Source organism: Arvicola amphibius, chromosome X, assembly GCF_903992535.2.
Source record: "Arvicola amphibius chromosome X, mArvAmp1.2, whole genome shotgun sequence".
NCBI lineage: Eukaryota > Metazoa > Chordata > Mammalia > Rodentia > Cricetidae > Arvicola > Arvicola amphibius.
Genome location: NC_052065.1, coordinates 53,410,354 through 53,428,463, shown reverse-complemented (window position 1 = coordinate 53,428,463; position 18,110 = coordinate 53,410,354). Strand labels below are relative to the sequence as shown.

The 18,110-nt window shown below is 38.0% G+C and overlaps 1 protein-coding gene across 1 annotated transcript in view; it reads left to right on the top strand.

Moving 5' to 3' along the window:
- Positions 1-18,110, top strand: part of Arhgef9 (Cdc42 guanine nucleotide exchange factor 9) — a 399,573-nt gene that overhangs the window by 303,869 nt on the left and 77,594 nt on the right. The window contains exon 3 of the mRNA XM_038316447.1: positions 15,938-16,129. Within this exon, the coding sequence (XP_038172375.1) occupies positions 15,938-16,129 (192 nt within the window). The remainder of the gene's footprint in view (positions 1-15,937; positions 16,130-18,110) is intronic.

Here is an 18,110-nt window from a genome sequence, read left to right as displayed (position 1 = left end):
TGCTTCAGTGGGTATATCTTGCCAGACTGGTTTAAATGTAGCTGCCAGAGTTTACAACTGGGTAAGATGGATTATTTCATTCCCCCTGCCCCAGAAGCATGCATATAACTTTCCAATACTATAAGAGCTATCCAGTAGGGTGAGGCTTTGAGTCAGTACTAGCTTTATTTCTTCCAGCATTCTATGAATCAAGTATGTGGTATTCTCAACAATTTCGGGATGGTAACCAAAAGCAATGACAGTGGCCTATAATGGCCAAGTTGGCTTCATCCCAAAGACTCAGGGATGGTTCAACATATATAAATCAATTAATGTAATCTATCACATAGATTCAGAGACAGAAATTACATCCTCATCTTATTAGGCACCAAAAAGTCCTTTGACAAAATCCAGTATCCCTTCATAATGAAAGTCTTGGTGAATCTAGGGATAAAGGGAGCATATCGCACTGTAATAATGGCAATATTCAACAAGCCCACAACCTATATCATGATAGAGAAAAAAGTTAAAGTATTTCCACTAAAATCAGGAATAAGACAACTGTCTACTCTCTTCACCCTTGTTTGATATAGTGCTTGGAATTTCAGAACAAGAATACATAAGGAGATAAAGAGTATACAAATAGGAAAGGAAGAAGTCAAAATAACTTTCTGTGTTATGCTACTATACATAGAAGAACACGAGGATTCCACCAGAAAACCACAACTGTTAAACATATTCATCAAAGAAACAGCATACAAAATTAACTCAAAAATTAATGGCCTTTCTTATTTACAGTATATCAAGAATGAAATCAGGGAAATAATTACATTCACAATAGCCTCAAAAATTGGAGGGGGTAATTCTAAAAAGTAAGTGAAAAAAAAAAACTTTAAAGAAAGAAACTGAAGGAGATGCCAAAAAATAGAAAGACCTTCCTTGTTCACAGACCTATAGAATCAATAGTGTGGAAATGCTCATCCTATCTAAAGCAATCTACAACTTCAATAAAATCCTCTTCAAAATTCCAATGCAATTTTTCACAAAAATCGAAAAAAAATCTTAAAATTTATATGGAAACACACAAAAAATGAAGGATAGCCAAAACAATTTTGAACAGTAAAATCATTTCTAGAGGTATCGCCTTCTCTGATTTTAAATTGTAACTACAGAACCATAATAACAAAAAGAGCATGTTATTGGCATAAAATAGACACAGTGATCAATGGAATATAATTCAAGATGCACAAATCAGCCCGCATTCCTATAGTCACTTGATTTTTTTCTTTTTACAAAGGGGCCAAAAAAAGCACACATTGCAGGCAAGGCAGCATATATAACAAATGGTGCTTATTAAATTGGGTTACTACATATAAAAGAATGAAACTAAATCCTTGTCTCTCACCCTTCACAAAACTCCACTCCAAATGGATTAAAGTCCTCAACATAAGACCCAGTAGCCTGCATGTCTACGAGGAGAAAACACATAGGTTATACCCTTCACCTTATAGGCATTAGAAAGGACTTTCTGAAGAGGACCCAGAAGCACAGGCATTAAAACTAACAATTCACTAATAGAGCCTCATGAAACAAAAGAGCTTCTGTATAGTGAAGGACACTGTGCTGCCTAGTCTGTGTCAACTTGACACACAATCTAGAGCTATCTGAACGGAGGGAACCTTAACAGAAAATTTCCCCATAAGATACAGCTGTAAGGCATTTTCTTAATTAGTGATTGATGGGGGAGGGCCCAGCCCATTGTGGATGGTGCTACCCCTGGACTGGTATGGTTCTAGGTTCTATAAGAAAGTAGGCTGAGCAAGCTAGGGGGAGCAAGACAGTGAACAGCACCCCCCCCCCATGGCCTCTGGATGCTGTCCTGTTTGAGTTCCTGTCCTGGCTTCCTTCAATAATGAACAGTGCTATGGATGTATAAGCCAAATAAACCCTTTCCTTCCCAGGTTGCTTTTTGGTCATGGTGTTATGGCTTAGCAATAGAAACCCTAACTAAAATAGACACCATCACACAAGTAAAGAGACAATCTACAGAACTGAGAAAAAATATTTACCAGCTATGTTTTTTCCACACCAGAGACAAAAAAATGTCACTCAATGAGGTCAGATTAAAAGTCCTTTATTTGTCAGTGCTCTGGAGAAAACTCCCACCAGAAAAAGATTCTGGACCCCAAAGTAAACAGAATAGGGTTTCTAAATCCCCAAACAATTACATCACACCAGAGGTGGGCCAGGCAACAAAGGTTTCAAAACCTTTAGTTGATTAAGTAATTTGTTTCATTTTGTAAAACATGGATGTCCCCAAACTGCAGGTACATTAGAAGGCTCTCCTCATCAGGATGTGGATAGCAGGGTCTGCGAAGCAGCTGAACAAAGCATAAGCTGATGATAGCTAAAGCTAGTATAAAATGGAGTCACTTTGGGCAGTTCCCTACGCATCTGACAGAGGGTTATCATCTAGACAGTACAAAGAACTTAAAGAAAAAAGAACCCTAAACACCAAGAAAGCAATCCTATTAAAAATTGAGGCGTGGTCCATCAGTCCCATTCCAACTGGACTTGGTGGTCTCCCGTTAGATCTGTCCCACCGTCTCAATGGGTGAACCCACCCCTCACGGTCCTGACTTCCTTGCTCATGATCTCCCTCCTTTTGCTCCTCATGACTCTCTGAATGTGGCTGACGGTGGAGGATGACTGAGAAACCAAGGACAACGGCGATGGGCTTGGACTCTACAGCATGGATGGGCTTACTGTGAGCCTTGTCAGTTTGGTTGCTCACCTTTCTGGACTTAGGGGGAGTTGGGAGGACCTTGGACTTAACATAGTGAAGGGAACCCTGATGGCTCTTTGGCCTGGAGAGGGAGGGAGTGGGGTTATGGGTGAAAGGGAGGGGAGGGAAGGGGGAGGAGGAGGGGAGGAGATGGAAATTTTTAATAAAAAAAATGAGGGAAAAAAGAAAATACTTTGAAATGAAAAAAAATTGAGGTGTGGAGTTAAACAGATAGTTCTCAAAAGGAGAAATGCAAATGATTCATAAATATTTTGTGTTTGTTTAATGACCTTAAGTATCAAGGACATTCAAATTAAAACTACTCTGAGATTTCATTTTAGCCCAATCAGAATGGCTAAGTTCAATAGGAACAAAACAACAACAGATTCTGGCATAAATATGGAGAAAGGAAACACTTATTCACTGATGGTGGGAGTGTAAACTGGTACAACCACTATGGAAATCAGTGTGGATGTTCTTCAAAACACTGAAAATAGATCTGCCACATGCTCCAGCTATACCGCTCTTGGGCATAACCCAAAGGATTTTATATCCTACTACAGAGTCACCTGATTATTTATGTTTATTGCTGCTCTATTCACAATGGCCAGGAAATGGAAACAGCCTAGATGTCTTACATTTACACAATAGAATGCTTTTTTAGATGTGAAGAAAAATGAAATTTACGGGTAAATGGATGGTGCTAGAAGTATTCTGAGTAAGGTAGCCCAGACCCAGAAAGGCAAACAGTGAGTGCTCTTGCTCGTAAGAAGGTGCTAACTTTGAATCTTCAAACACATGTGTTTAAATAGGAATACCTATATTATTCAGGAACCCAACACTGGACCGATTGGGTGAGCTTTCAAAAAAGGGGAGGTAGGGTGTAGGTGATATAAAGGGGGAATAAGGAACGAAGCAAGAAATATTATATGTGATATGGGCTGGAACAGAAGGGTAGAGGACTTAGTATGGGGAAGAAAAATTAACACTGAAACTGTTTAAAAAGTCATATGGAAAGCTACTACTGTAGAAGCTTCCTAAAACGTATGCATATACACATATTTATAGAAATAGTTTAAATGGAGTTACACAATAATGGGGTGACAGTATTTTTCTGACACCATAAATTATCATATACAAAGCCTAATGGAAAGAAAATGCATCTATAGCCCTCCTTCCATTGTCAAAGAGTGGAACATATGGATATATGTGGAGAAATCTATGTGTAGTACTCAGAACCTGGAGTTCTTGGTTTGAAAGCTGCTGAAGGCGTTTAGGGGACCTAGGCATTTTATATTCATGCCCCTTTCCCTCTATTGCCGTGACCTTTCCTTCCCTTCTCCCTCATCACTAGGTATTACTTAACCTTTACTATATTATGAAAAAGTTTAATCATTCCTTTTCCCATCTCAGTTACAGATACAAGGCAAGGGAATGGAGGCTTAAATATCGGATGTGATCCATCAAGGATCCTGAGATAATTAGAATTATAATGTTGAACCAGTTTCCAGTTCAGCACTTTTGATTATTCATTGTTGTTTATATGACATTATATTACCCATTAAGCTATATTGACCATCTAAAGATGCATGAAGATTAAATTTTCCTTTTCTCTTTCTTTTTTTCCCTTTCTTCCTCCTTCCTTCCTTCCTTCTCCTCTTTCCGTCTCTTTCTCCAGGCATGTGCTTTGATTTTAATTATGTAATTCAGGCTGATCTTAATTTTACGATTCTCCCGTTTCATCTTCCCACTGCTGGGTTTATGAACCATGCACCACCATGCTATTGTCAGAATTTTTATTTATGTACTATAAACTCCTCTATGAATTCCTTCTTATATAGCAATATCACCATGTAACCTTAAATTTGTTTCCATGAGTTATCTACAAGAAACTACCAGTTATGTTACCATTAGTCTACAGATGGTTGCCTGCCTCTTCAAGTCATTGCTTATGGCTTAAGATGGGTCTAGGAGATTTTCTTTTTCATCCAAACTATACTCTGCTTTTCTGGAACTTCTACTCCTGAAATGGGTATATATGGCCAAGACCACTGGCTCTGGAAATTATTTTTCTTAGTTGGAATTAGACCCTTCTTATTTATTAATAAATGTCTAGGAACAAGTGGTTTGTACTTTCTGTGCTACTGTGACCATATTTTTGTGAACTAATGATTTAACAGCGCCTACCTGAATCTTTTGTTAAGAGAACTATGCAAAATTATGCAGTAGAAGTACTGGCAATATATTTATTGCAGAGAAAGCATTTAACAATAGTACTGCCGATATAGCAAACTTTTAAAGTTAATGTCAGAAATGTGTTTCCTTTTCCTTTCTTGCCTTCTGCTTGAGAAGAGTCTCTCTTTCTATTCAAGAGTCTGGAGTTCAAGATGAGATTCTCCAAGCCTCTCCTATCCTCCAACTTCTAGATTTTCAGCTTCTTTTTCCAAAGCTTCCTTTCTTTTTAAAGACAAGGTTTCTCTGTGTAGTTCTGACTGTTGACTGTCTTGAAACTGGCTTAGTAGATCAGGCTAGCCTGGAAATCACAGAGATCCACCTGCCTCTGTCTCCTAGATACTGGGATTAAAAGACATGTGCCTCAACCTCTTGGTGGCTTTCAGCTTTTATCCATCATTTGGATAAGTTATTCCATCTGAATCATATTCTTGCTGCTCCTACATGTATGTTGCTAAGCTTAACTGGGCATATAGAACTCATGTTCCATCTCATTGGCCACTTGTCCAAGGACAAGATCTATTCAGAGATCTGAACATGCTGCTAATGTCAGGCTTTCAACGTAATAGTAATAGTATTGTGAGCAATGAACCTGCCTCATCTATAGTTGGACAGTGTGCTTTTTTTGGCTACTTGGTTTCTAGAAAGAAACATAATGTTACTGCAGTAGTACCTTAGCACTTAGCCTCCATTTGTAGACAAGGACAGTACATAGGAGGCTAAGAATAGATTCGATGCATCAAGGAACAGAGCTATAATAGCAGACCTATAAATTCTTCTCATTACTCATTACTCCAGCCCTGCTATCATTTTTGCCCAAAGGTTGGCAGATAAAATACATAGGATAATGTGAGAAGAGACGTGGTTTTCAAGTTGAGGTGAGGAAGGATCATATGGTTTGAGTAGCCATTAGTGAATGCCATAGCTTGTATAAAGAATACCATGGATGAGTGAAAATATAAGGAGAGTGTTGCAAGAGATCACATGGCAAGAAACAAGCCAGATTTGAGATATTTCTACCGTTCTGCAGGATAAGAATGAATGAGACCCTGGTGGACCTACCTTTGCAAATAGATGGTATAGCCCAAAACATGCTTCAGTAAGTTATTGTTATCCCCTAGGCTGACACCATTTGCCCCTAGAATTATGAGGTATCATCTGAGAAAAGCTTGCCCTGTATAGTCATTGAAGGGTTTAAGAATGCATTTTTGGAAATCTGTTCCTACTTTCCTCAAATCTTATCATACTTGAAGAGCTATCTCCCTTACAACCTGTTTCGAAACAATTTTGTACACCACTAACAAGGGGAGACTTTTAGTCCAAGCTAGGCAAATTGATGTCGTTTCTCATGACAAGGATTCCTAAGGTGAGGATTCAAGGTTACCAAGCCAGTGTTCTATCAAATCACTACCAACACTTTTGTTTTAAGAATTTTTCTGAATCTTAATAAAAAAATATTTGTTTTCTGGAAGATGAGTAACTTGGGTCAGATTGATTTTTTAGCATTTTTAGTTTTTTTTTTCTGTGGATTTCATCATAAAATCAGGCAGGGAAGGACTTCATATGTCCAAATTTGATATCTTAAATAGAGGCCTTTTATATTTTTTCATATATTTATACAGTGATTCTTGGTTATATTCATCTCGCATACCTCACTCACTGCCCCTGGCTCCCACCACACACCTTACAACATATCTCCTATCCCTCCTAAAGTAGTGTCTTTATTATAACCTACTAAGTACAATTGATAAGGCATAGATGTGCATGTGTTTGGATTATCCAATGAGGCATGAACAACCTACAAATGGCTATCCCCACACCAAACAAAAGGTACTTTCCCTTTCTTAGTAGTAATTAGTTGCTATTAGTGGGACGTTGGGAGTTCCTTCCCCCTTTATGCTTGAATTCTTAATTTCCTTGATCTTGTGGAAGTCTTGTATCTGTAACCAGAGTTGCTGTGAGTTCATGTATGTAACAGCTATGTGATATACACAGACAAGGTTTTCACAGTATTCTTCCCATCCTCTGGCTCTTACATTTTTTACCAGCCCCTCTCCTGTGATGTCTCCTGAGCATTAGAGGTGGTAGTGGTGGCGGCGGTAATATAGATGTTCCATATTACCTATAGGTGCTTATTCTCAACCTCTTGAAGAGTTTGAGTTCTTCATTAACCACTGCACATTACAATAAAATGCTTCTGTGAACAAGGTTGAAAGCAGCACAAATCTATGGATATAAACAAAAATATTTAAAAAGGAATTTGTCAACATGAACATTTAGCAAACAATCAATAGGCTCTGCAATATAGCCTATGGAGTCCCTAGCCACGAGTATTGCTCATGTTTACAGTACCAGATCTGAATTAATTCCTATGGAGCATGCCTCAAATCCAATCAAGAAAGTAATTGTTTACCCCAGAAACTGTCTTGCCACTATTGTGCCAGTGGGCATATCTTGTCTGACACATCATTATTATAGAATGCAAAGTTCAGCATTGGCTAAGACCATTGATTTTTTTTCTCCCCATAACACTTTCCATCATTATAAAAGGTAGCTATCAGGAAGCCAGGCGGTGGTGGTGCATGCATTTAATCCCAGCATTTGGGAGGCAGAGGCAGGTGGATCTCTGTGAGTTCAAGGCCAGCCTGGTCTAAAAGAGCTAGTTCCAGGACAGGCCCCAAAGCTACAGAGAAACTCTGTCTCAAAAAACAAAAACAAAACAAAAAAGAAGGAAAGAAAAAAGAAAGGTAGCTAGCAGGAAGAGTTTCCTGGTCAATCAATATTGATGTCTTTATGTCCTGCAACTGAAGTACATTTTGTTTTCAGCAATATATTTATGTATGTATGTATGTTTGTTTATTATGTATTTATGATGGCAGCCAAGGGCAATGCTAATAGCCAGTCCTCTTTAGGGTGTCTCTGGGGCCTCCCTCACCAATAATTCATAGGGAGGTAACCTGTTCTTGGCACTGAGATTTTTACTTAATAACTTACATCTTCTGAGAGCAACATTATTCTCCCATGTGGGACATTTCTGTTCAAACTCATTTTCTTTTAAAATTATGCTTTAGTTAGCTTATACTAGTGGGGTTTCATAAGGCTTCTTCACACATCCTTTGTTTTTGGTTAATCCCCACTTAACCCTTTTTTCCTTCCCCTTCTGCCCCCAGCCCCATTTACATCTTTAGCTCCCAGTATGGTCACACTGTCTTTGAATTCACATGAGTTCTACATTATGCTGTCTACAGGGCTTGCAAGATCATAGGTTCCCAGGAAGTTTCTCAGTTTAGTTTGAAGAATTGCCCTCTAGCAAATCTTCCCTTGCCATCTAGCGTCTCCATGTCTCCAGTACCTGCTTTAATTTTTCTGCCCTCAGTACTTTTGTGCTCTGCTTTCATCTCACCTATGTCCCATACTCGCTTCCTAATATGCACCCCTTTACCTAGTGGAACATGGAGAGTTTCCTGGCGACCACCTGTTCTCTAAGCTAAACACACAAAACACAAGATTTGAAGCTACTACCCACATAGGACAGATAACTGCACATTTGTCTTTTGGGGCCTGGGTAATAACCTCAGCAAGTATTTTTTCCAGTTTCATCCTTTAAATTTTATGACTTAATTTTCCTCACAACTCAATAGTGTTCAATTTTTTTATAGTTACCACATGTTTGTTATACATCCATCAGTTGATATCCATCTATTTTATTCCATTTCCCAGTTATCGTAGACAGAATAACAATGAACATGGACATGCAAGCATTTCTATCGTAAGCTATGGAGTTCTTTGGGTACATGCCCAGGATTGGCATAACTGGGTCACATGGCAGATCTGTTTCTAGTTTTTTGAGATACATAGCTGGCAAAGATATTCTCCCATTTTGTGGGCTTCCCTTTATTTGTTTCATGGTTTCCTTTGCTGTATGGAAACTTTTTAGTTTTATGAGGCTCCATTTGTTAGTTGCTGGTCTTATTTTCTGTGTTCCTAGAGTCATATTCAGAAAGTCCTTATCTTTGCCTAAAAGTTGCCATGTACTCCTAACTTTCTCCTCTAGTAGGTATAGGGTACGAAGTCTTATGCTAATGCCTTGGATCCAGTTAGAGGTACGTTTTTGTAGGTTTTTGGGGTTAAGGATCTAGCTTCATTTTTCTGTATATTGAAATCCATGTATCCCAGCACTATTTGTTGAAGATTATGCCTCGTTTCTCTATATTCTTGGCATCTTCATCAAAGCTTATGTAGCTGTGGTGTTTAGATTTATATCTGAGTCCTCATTCTATTTTATTGATTTGTGTTCCCCTTTGCTAGTATCTTGCTGTTTTCATTATGATAGCTTCTAGCTTGGAATCAGGTGTAATGATATATCTCACAGCTCTGCCCCACCCCCAGATTGCTTTGGCTATCCTTAATATTTTGTAACTCCATATAATTTTAATTTTTCCTATGTTTATGAAGGGAGGCCCTCATATTTTCATTTGGATTATATTGGATCTGTAGATTTCTTTTGTAGGGTGACTATTTCACAATATTAATTCCTCCACAAGCATAGGAGATCTCTCCATCTTCTGATATCTCCCTCAATTTCTTTCTTCAGTATCTTGAAGTTTTCATTGTAGCATTCTTTCATTTCTTGGTTAACTTTATTTCCAATTATTTTATTTTTTGTTTGGCTATTGTGAAAGGGATCATGTTTTCTGACTTCATGTAAGCTCAAACAGAAAGCCTTTTAGAACTGTAGAAGACACGGCCTTGCAAAGGTCCTGTCAAAGCACTTGTTTGGGGCTTATTTATTTATTTATTTATTCATCAAGACAGTGTTTCTCTGTGGCTTTGGAACCTATCTAGCTCTTATAGACCAGGCTGTCCTCGAACTCACAAAAATCCACCTGCCTCTGCCACCCGAGTGCTGAGATTAAAGACATGCACCACAGTCCGGCTAGGGCTCCTTTATTAATGAACATAAATTCCATCTAGAGCCCCATAAAAGTCACTAAAAAGAAAAAAAAACAGGGAGAAGGAGAACATGGTTTATCTTAGAGGGATTCAACTTTTGTTTTCTTTTTTGACTGACTAGAAAACTGTATTGCCTCTGAAGCGTTTCATAGGACCCCAAGTTACTCTCGTTGATTTGATAAATTACTTAGGAAGACTTTTAATAGACAAAATATCAAGATTATAGACTATGATGATGAGGTAGAAGGGCTATAGAGTCTGGTTGCCAAGGAGAAGGTATTTAGTGTGCAAAATATTTAGGAAAATTATGAGAACAGAGTATTTTCTAAGTACTTCCTAAAGTATCCTGACTAGAGAATGCCTCTCAGATGTTGCTTTATTATTCTAGAAACAGATGGTATCAAATTACGTGATAATTAGAGTCTCGACTTGATGCCAGGAACTATTATTGATATCTCATATAAGAGTTTTAGATGCATATGATTCCTGCAATAGCCTCTGAAGTGGACTGATACTATTCTGTTTTACTGATGAGGACATTGAGGGTTAGAGAAGTTAGGTAACTTACTCTATGTTGGAAAGCCCATATTTCTACCCAAGCTATCAAGTCTACTTTGTTTACCCTGCCAGATTTTCTCCCGATTTGGTCTAAGTACTTAGAGACTGTGCATCAATCTCAGATTCTGCTTGTTTACCATGAGAGACTCACTGCCTTGGCTTTCTTGCATAGGAAGTGGAAGTAAAATTTTTAAAAAAGGAAAGCTTATTTTGTCTGTTATGTTAATTTTGTTTGTTTGCATGTTTTGGGTAGCTGTGACCAATATACCTTAAAGAAACAAATGAAAGAAGATGTATTTTGGCTTTTACACTTCCGGAGTTAAGTTCAGGTTACTTGGCTTCATTGATTCTGGGTCTGTGGTGAGTTAGAACATAATGGCAATGGGAGCATGTGACACAGGCCATTTAGCCCCTGAAGCAGGGAGAGGGGGAGGGGGACTGGGGACAGTTATAACCTTTAAAAGCATGCTTTCAGTGACCTATTTCTTCTATAAGGTGCTACTTCCTATAGTCCCACTACTTTGCCAGCTGGGAACTAAGGATTTGGCACATCGGCCTCTGCTAAAACCTTCCAGGTTCAAACCCATGCCATGGTGGATAGTCTTAGAGCCACTGTAAAACAGTTTTTAGAAAGAGACAAACTTGGTTTAGGATCATAGGAGGGGATGGGGTAGGAGAAACCATGATCGGAAGATATTGTATGAATTTTCAATGAAAAAGAAAGCCAAGGAAAAAAGAATAACCGGGAAAAAAGGGGAAGAGGTCTTCTTGGTCAGAAAGTAGAACTCTCACAATAGAAGATACAATGACATGACGGTGAAAATAAGTAGGATGTGTTGGAAAGACGTGGTTGATATCATGGGTGTGCTATGGTACAGTAAAACTCTGCGGACAAGTCCTTGTTTAGTGTGTTAATGTAGTTATGAATGCATTTCTGTGAGGTTTTCCTTTTTCACCCCATCCCTCTCCCCTCCATTTCTAATGCAACCCAAATTTTCATTGTTTTATTGGAGATCATTACTTCTAATTATATGTATGTCAGAAAGGGAAAGCAATTTGTTAACAGCTTTCTTATGGTGATTTTCAGTTAATTGGTAATAATTACTAATTATCTTTCCCTTGAGGGCCAAGGAGTATGCTGATTATCTTTGTGCTAGGCAAGAATGCTAAGTTTTATATATTGGTTAGGGGGGACAATGCCCTACTTTACTTCTCTGCTGCTGTGATAAACTCTGACCAAAACTGACTTGGGAAGGAACGGGTTTAATTCATGTTAGAAGTTACAGTCTATCATCTAGGGAGAAAGGGAAATGAAGGCAAGGACTCAAGGCGGAAACCCCAAGGCAGGAACTGAAGCAGAGACCATGGAGGAGTGCTGCTTACTGGCTTGCTCTGCCTGACTTGCTTGGCCATCATTCTTTTAAATAGTTCAGACCCACCTTCCCAGGAATGGTGCCATCTTCACTGGGCTGAACCCATCTGTATCAATTAGAAGTGAGAACGTGCCTCAAACATGCCTATACGCTTGTCCAATAGAGACAATTACTAATTGAGGTTCCCTCTTCCTGTGTATATCAAGGTGACAAATGATGCTAACTGTGACTTCTAACCATGCCACATGTTGACAAGCCTCAGCTTCTCTCTTCAGTCCTAAAATTTCCACTTGCTGACACTTCACCTTCACTAATGGTCACTCAGGGTGTCTCTGCAGGTCCTCCAGCACTGCCACAAGGTTTTGTGATTCAGCTATTCTGTGTCCCCTTCATGTCTTCAAAACTAGTACCATGTGGAAGTGTCTTACACATTACTTAGTAAGTTCTACTGTCAACTTGAAGGTCTTAGCCCTGCCTGGACCAAATGTTTATAAGCTAACCCTGAGTAAAACGCTTCCCAGAAGGTTTTGCCTCAGTAATGCCTGTCTCTTATTAATCACAGCTGATTTTTCATTACTCGCTCACCAGTGTCCATTGTCCCATTAAAGCAAAGGTTTCACTTCCACAGATGCTTAACTCATCTATATCCCACAAATGCGAGAGCCTGACAAGTCTTTATGGGATTCTCAGTGTTCTCTTCGAACCTTCACAAGCCAGGCCTCCATTAGCTACTTTTTTCTCAGCCTTGTCTTCCAAGCTCCCACAGAACTGCCCATTCAACTCTTAGCATGCACTCTGTTTTCTAGCCCAAGTTCTAAATACCCCATCTTTCGCCTACAAAAAATCACATTGCTCCACTAAGAGATAAGACAAATTTCTAAGAAACTCCTAGAACTTTCCTTGAACGTATAATGATGTTACCCATAGTAGTTGGCGTCCTATCATTGTGACCAAATACCTGAAGGAAGAAAAGGAAGAAAAATTTAAAGGGAAGAAAAGTTTATTTTGGATCATGGTTTCAGAGATTTCAGCCCGAGGCTATGGAGGCATAGCACAATGGTGCTAGGAAAATATTCCAGAGGAGGCTGCTGATCTCATACCATGGAAGCAAAGAGAGAGCGAGAGGGCATAAAAATATGAATGAGAAAGAAGAAACTGAGGATGCACCATTAAGGACTACTCCATTTAGCTAGATCCCATCTCTTGTTTCCAGCACTCCCAATAGTCTAGCAGATTATAAATCTATCAGTTAATTAACCCATTGATAAAATCAGCACTTTTATGATATAATCACTTCCCCAGGTTCACCTCTGAGCACTGCTACATTGGGGACTGATTGTTTAGGAATGTATGAATCTTTGGTGAGACATTTCAGTTCCATCCAAATGGATATTGCAATCCTTCTAATTATTAATTTATTTATAGAGAAATACTACTGAAGATGTTAAAAAGTGTAAAGTTGTTGAATTCACTCAATTACTTGTTTTTTTGGTACTATTTAAAAGTAGTATTCTTAATTTTAATTTTAGATAGTACACTTAATTTTAAAATATTTAGCCTGTATCCTACAAATATTGCTGAATTTGTTTATTAGAATAGCTTTTGGGTGGATTCCTTAGAGTTTCCTATGTATATGATTGCATAATTTATATATATATATATATATATATATATATATATATATATATGAGTTAGTTTTATATTTTCTATTAAATCGAATTCCTTTTATTTTTTTCCTGTTCAGTTACTCTTGCTAAAATTCTTAGTACAATATTGGATCACAGAGCAGATAGCCTTGATTTCTTGGGTGTATGGTCTTTTCATAAATACTCGTTATCATTTGGAGGAAGTTATTTCTAGTTTGTTAAATACTTTTTAATCATGAAGGAGTATACTGATTGAGATAAGCATGTGGGATTTTATAACCTTCATTATTATGTTGTATTACATTGCTTTTCTTATGTTAAACCACTTTTGTATTGCAGAGATCAATTCCATTTGATAAGGAAGGTTTAAAAAATGTTGCTAACATTTTGTTGAGGTGTCTGCCTTTTTGTACTTTGAGGGTTTTTGCCAAAGATGAACAATAATTTTTTAAATATTTGAAGTCAAATATTTAAACCAGCAGACCTTGTCGCCTGCTTCCGTGTGAACAGCTTCTGATTACTCAGTCTCATGCTTCTTATTGCCCTACTTAGATTACTGTTTGTTCTTGGGTTTGTTCTAGTGTGTGTACTTCTAAGAACTTATCCATTGCATAATTTTAATTGAATTTTTAGTGTACAATTGTTCATAGTGTTCCCTTTCAATGACTTTTCTGTAAGTCTGGTGTAATATTGCCATTCTTCATTGATTCTACTAAACAGGGTCTTTGTCTTGGAATTTCAATTGCTGTGAAAAGACACTATAACCATAGCCACGCTGACAAAGAAAAACATTGAACTGGGGCTGGCTTACAGTTTGGAGTTTTAGTTTATCATTATGGTGGGAAGCATGGAAGCATGGCAGCATGCCGGCAGGCATGATGCTGGAGAAGTAGCAGAGAGTTCTACATCTGAATTTGCAGGCAGTAGGGAGAAAGAGTGACACTGGGCCTGGTTTGAGCTTCTGAAACTTCAAAGCCCAGTAATGCACATCCTCCAATAAGGCCATACCTTCTAATAGTGCCACTCCTTATATATCTGTGGGGACCATTTTCACCTAAACCACCACAGTCTTACTTCTTTTCTATTTTACATTTTACGGGGCATGTATCTAGTTGTATTGATTAAGGAATTTAAAAACATTAGAAGATACACATACATACATATATCAAAAATGCTTTCCCTGGCAGTGCCTGTGGAGATCAGTTTCTTTATCAGAAAATTGAGTGCTTAAGTCATTATTGTTTAAGTTTTTAAATATGTTATTTCTGTATTCTATATAGGCTTGATGTATATAGATGGCAATCTGTGTAAAGAAAAAATCTGAGAAAAGCCTATTATTTCTGAAGAGAATAGGAGATAAGAGTGGAAATACAGTTGGGGTCATATTGTGATAATTTTGAACAGTAGATGAAGCATTTGGACTTAATCAGTGTGAGGCTTTTGATAATTTTTGGGTTGAGACTCACTGATCAAAGTTATTATCAAGGACAGATTGGTTTAGGTGTTTACCTGGGACTGTGTCTTATTATAAAGAGTTGAAGGCAGTAACAGAGGGAATGCAAAAGGAAGACAAGAACTAGATTTGGAAAGACTTCATTGACTCTAATGAAGAATGAGAAGTCAGTCATCTTGTTCTCTAATGCTTCTTCTACAGTCAGGCAGTGATTAGGCATAGAATATATATATGATATAGATAATTGATAAATTTGATGTCACTAACCCTGATTTACTTCCATTCAATGATTAAATCATTCATTTAGTACTTTAATAAGTCCTCTAGAAATATGACAGATTATAGGCATTTTTATATTTTTATTTGTCATCCATGAGCCTGTGTATGCTAGCTAAAGCATCTCTGAACAATATTTGTGAAAATGTTTGCATTAGCCTATCCAGAATTTTTGGCAAGGCTGATACAGCATTCTGAGATGAAATTCCACCCAATGAAGATAGCTCATATGCTGACATAGGCTGGGATGGGAAAAAAGTAACAGAATATTAGGGAATAATTGTTTTCGTTATTATAAATGCAACTAATTTTATTTTCCAGTGTTTTGGAATAACTTTTAAAAACCATGTCCACTCCTTAAAATATTTATCCATTATAGAACTTTTTAATTGTGTTAAATAGTAGGTATTAAGGGATCAATTATACACATTTTTAAAAAAAAGGAAAGGAAAGAGCCAGGCAGGGTGTGCATACCTTTAATCTCCAGAACTCAGGAGGCTAAGGAAGGTAGATCTTTTTGAAGCTCGGTTTAGGGCCAGCAAGACATCCTAGTTGGCACTCTGATTGAAGGCTTTGTAAATATATAGTTATTCATTTTTCCTTTCTCTATCTAGCTGAAAGTTTCTCAAAGAAGGTTAACCCATTATTGTTTGTTTTTTTTTCTTTGCCTACTTCTATACAGCTCTGGGTGAACCAGGAGGATGGGGTGGAGGAAGGGCCCAGTGATGTGCAGAATGGGCACCTGGACCCCAATTCAGACTGCCTTTGTCTGGGCCGGCCACTACAGAACCGTGACCAAATGCGGGCCAACGTCATCAATGAGATCATGAGCACCGAGCGTCATTACATCAAGCACCTCAAGGACATTTGTGAGGTAGCCATGGTGGTGCATGTGGGGAGGCATAGGTGGTGGGATATTCTTCTTTAGGAAGAGCTGACAGTCAGCATGGACCTCTCTGTGGTAGTTCCAAAATGTTGGACAAATTAGCTGCACTGACCTCCCAGACAGTTTTCAATGGGATGAGATTGCATCCTTTGAGTTTTCAATTTCTTTTTCTCTCCTCTCTTTGATTCTTCTTTGTCATTAATCCATTAATATATACTTAATGTTCTTCTGCCCTCTACCTCCCTGTCTCAGTCCTTTCCTTCCCTGAATCTGTACTCTTAACCTCTTGGTTTCTGATCCAAGACAGGCCTAACCTTCCTCATTAATTAAAGCAAATTTAAGCAAGAGATTAAGAGATTTGAATGTATAGAAAAGTTTCTAGATTTTTTTAAATTTCGGATGCAGATGTAAGGTTTTCACTCCTGCCACCTAAGTCATGAATTATCCAGGGCTTTGGTAAAACATGAACCTACTTAAGTTTCAAGAGCATCATTGATGATCCTGATGTGCCTGTCTGCTTCCCCGCGTGGAGAACATTGTGGTTAATTTGAACAAATAAATACTTATGAAAGGAATCACAAGGAGATGAAGGCTAGAACAACAGTTTGTGTCACTATATCCCCTAACTCCATGCAGTCTAGCTCTCTAGACGATGGGAGTCTCCTGTCCCTCATCCGCCCCATATTCTCTTTAGTTTAAGGAGGCCGGTTAACATTTCCCGAAGGTTTGTTACTAAGCAGTAAGCAAAAATCAATGGAAAGTGGAGAAAAGAATGTTTTCAAGATATTTTTAAAGTTTTTATTTTATGTGTATGGATGTTTTGCCTGTATGTATTTTTGTGCACCACATGTGTGCTTGATACCTGAGGAGGCATTGGTTCCCTGGAACTGGAGTTACAGATGACTGTGATCCACAGAGCTGTTTCTCCAGCCCTGTTTTAAAAAGTTTAAACACACACATCGAGAACAAAAACACCCAGCTTTCTTTTGACCTTCCGAAAAGTCCTCATTGACTCATCTTGTTTCCTTCCCTCACAAGAGGAATCAGAACCTATTTTCTTTTCTTCGCCTGGGGCCTACTTTCCAGTCGAGGGTATAGTTGTAACATTTTCAAAGTCCTTGTTTCCCTAGAGCAGAGCTAGCTAACAGAATGTTCTGCAGTGATGAAAAATGTTTTATCTCCTCTCTCCAGTAGACATCTGCTAGCCAGCCAAGCTTTTGAAACATGGCTGGTGTTAATGAGAAGGAAAACCTAATTTTTTATTGAAATAGAATTAATTTAAATTTAAATAATAACATTACTATTTGAAATCACATTGGACAGTACAGTTATGGAAAGATGATTTGGAGGTATTTCACCTCAGCTCATTTTCTTTTCTCAATTAAATGTATTAAAAATTATCCTATTGAGTGGATGGGGATTAGGTGGGGGAAGGTAGGGAACAATGGGAGGAGAGGAGGGAGGGAGAACTCTGGTTGGTATATAAAATGAAAAAAAACGTTTAAATTAAAAATTTTTAAAAAATCCTTTTCATGTCATGAAGCAATAACATAGGGTAGAAAGAACTAGGGTTCTAGAAACATATTGTTCTGGCTGTTATATCTCGACTTAGTCACAAATTAACCCTGTAGGCTTAAAGGTAACCCCATATCAAACATATACATACTCTGGGCTTAATTTTCTCATTTGTCTTTTGGGCTTCATTATATAGTTACTTCTTAAAGTTGTTGACGGAATCAAGTAAATGCACTGTGGTTGTTTACATGTGAATTGTACTGGGCTTTAACCTGGCCCTTGTACATGTTAGGCAAGTGCGCTACCAGTGAGCTACAGCCCTAGATCATAAATGTATTACTCTAATTAAATAGGCTCCAGATATTTTAGAAAGTATAGTTTTAGTTCTCCCTCCCTTCACAGTTCTTTTTTTCTGTTCACTTAGCTATCCACAGCTCTCACTTTCATCTCAAAG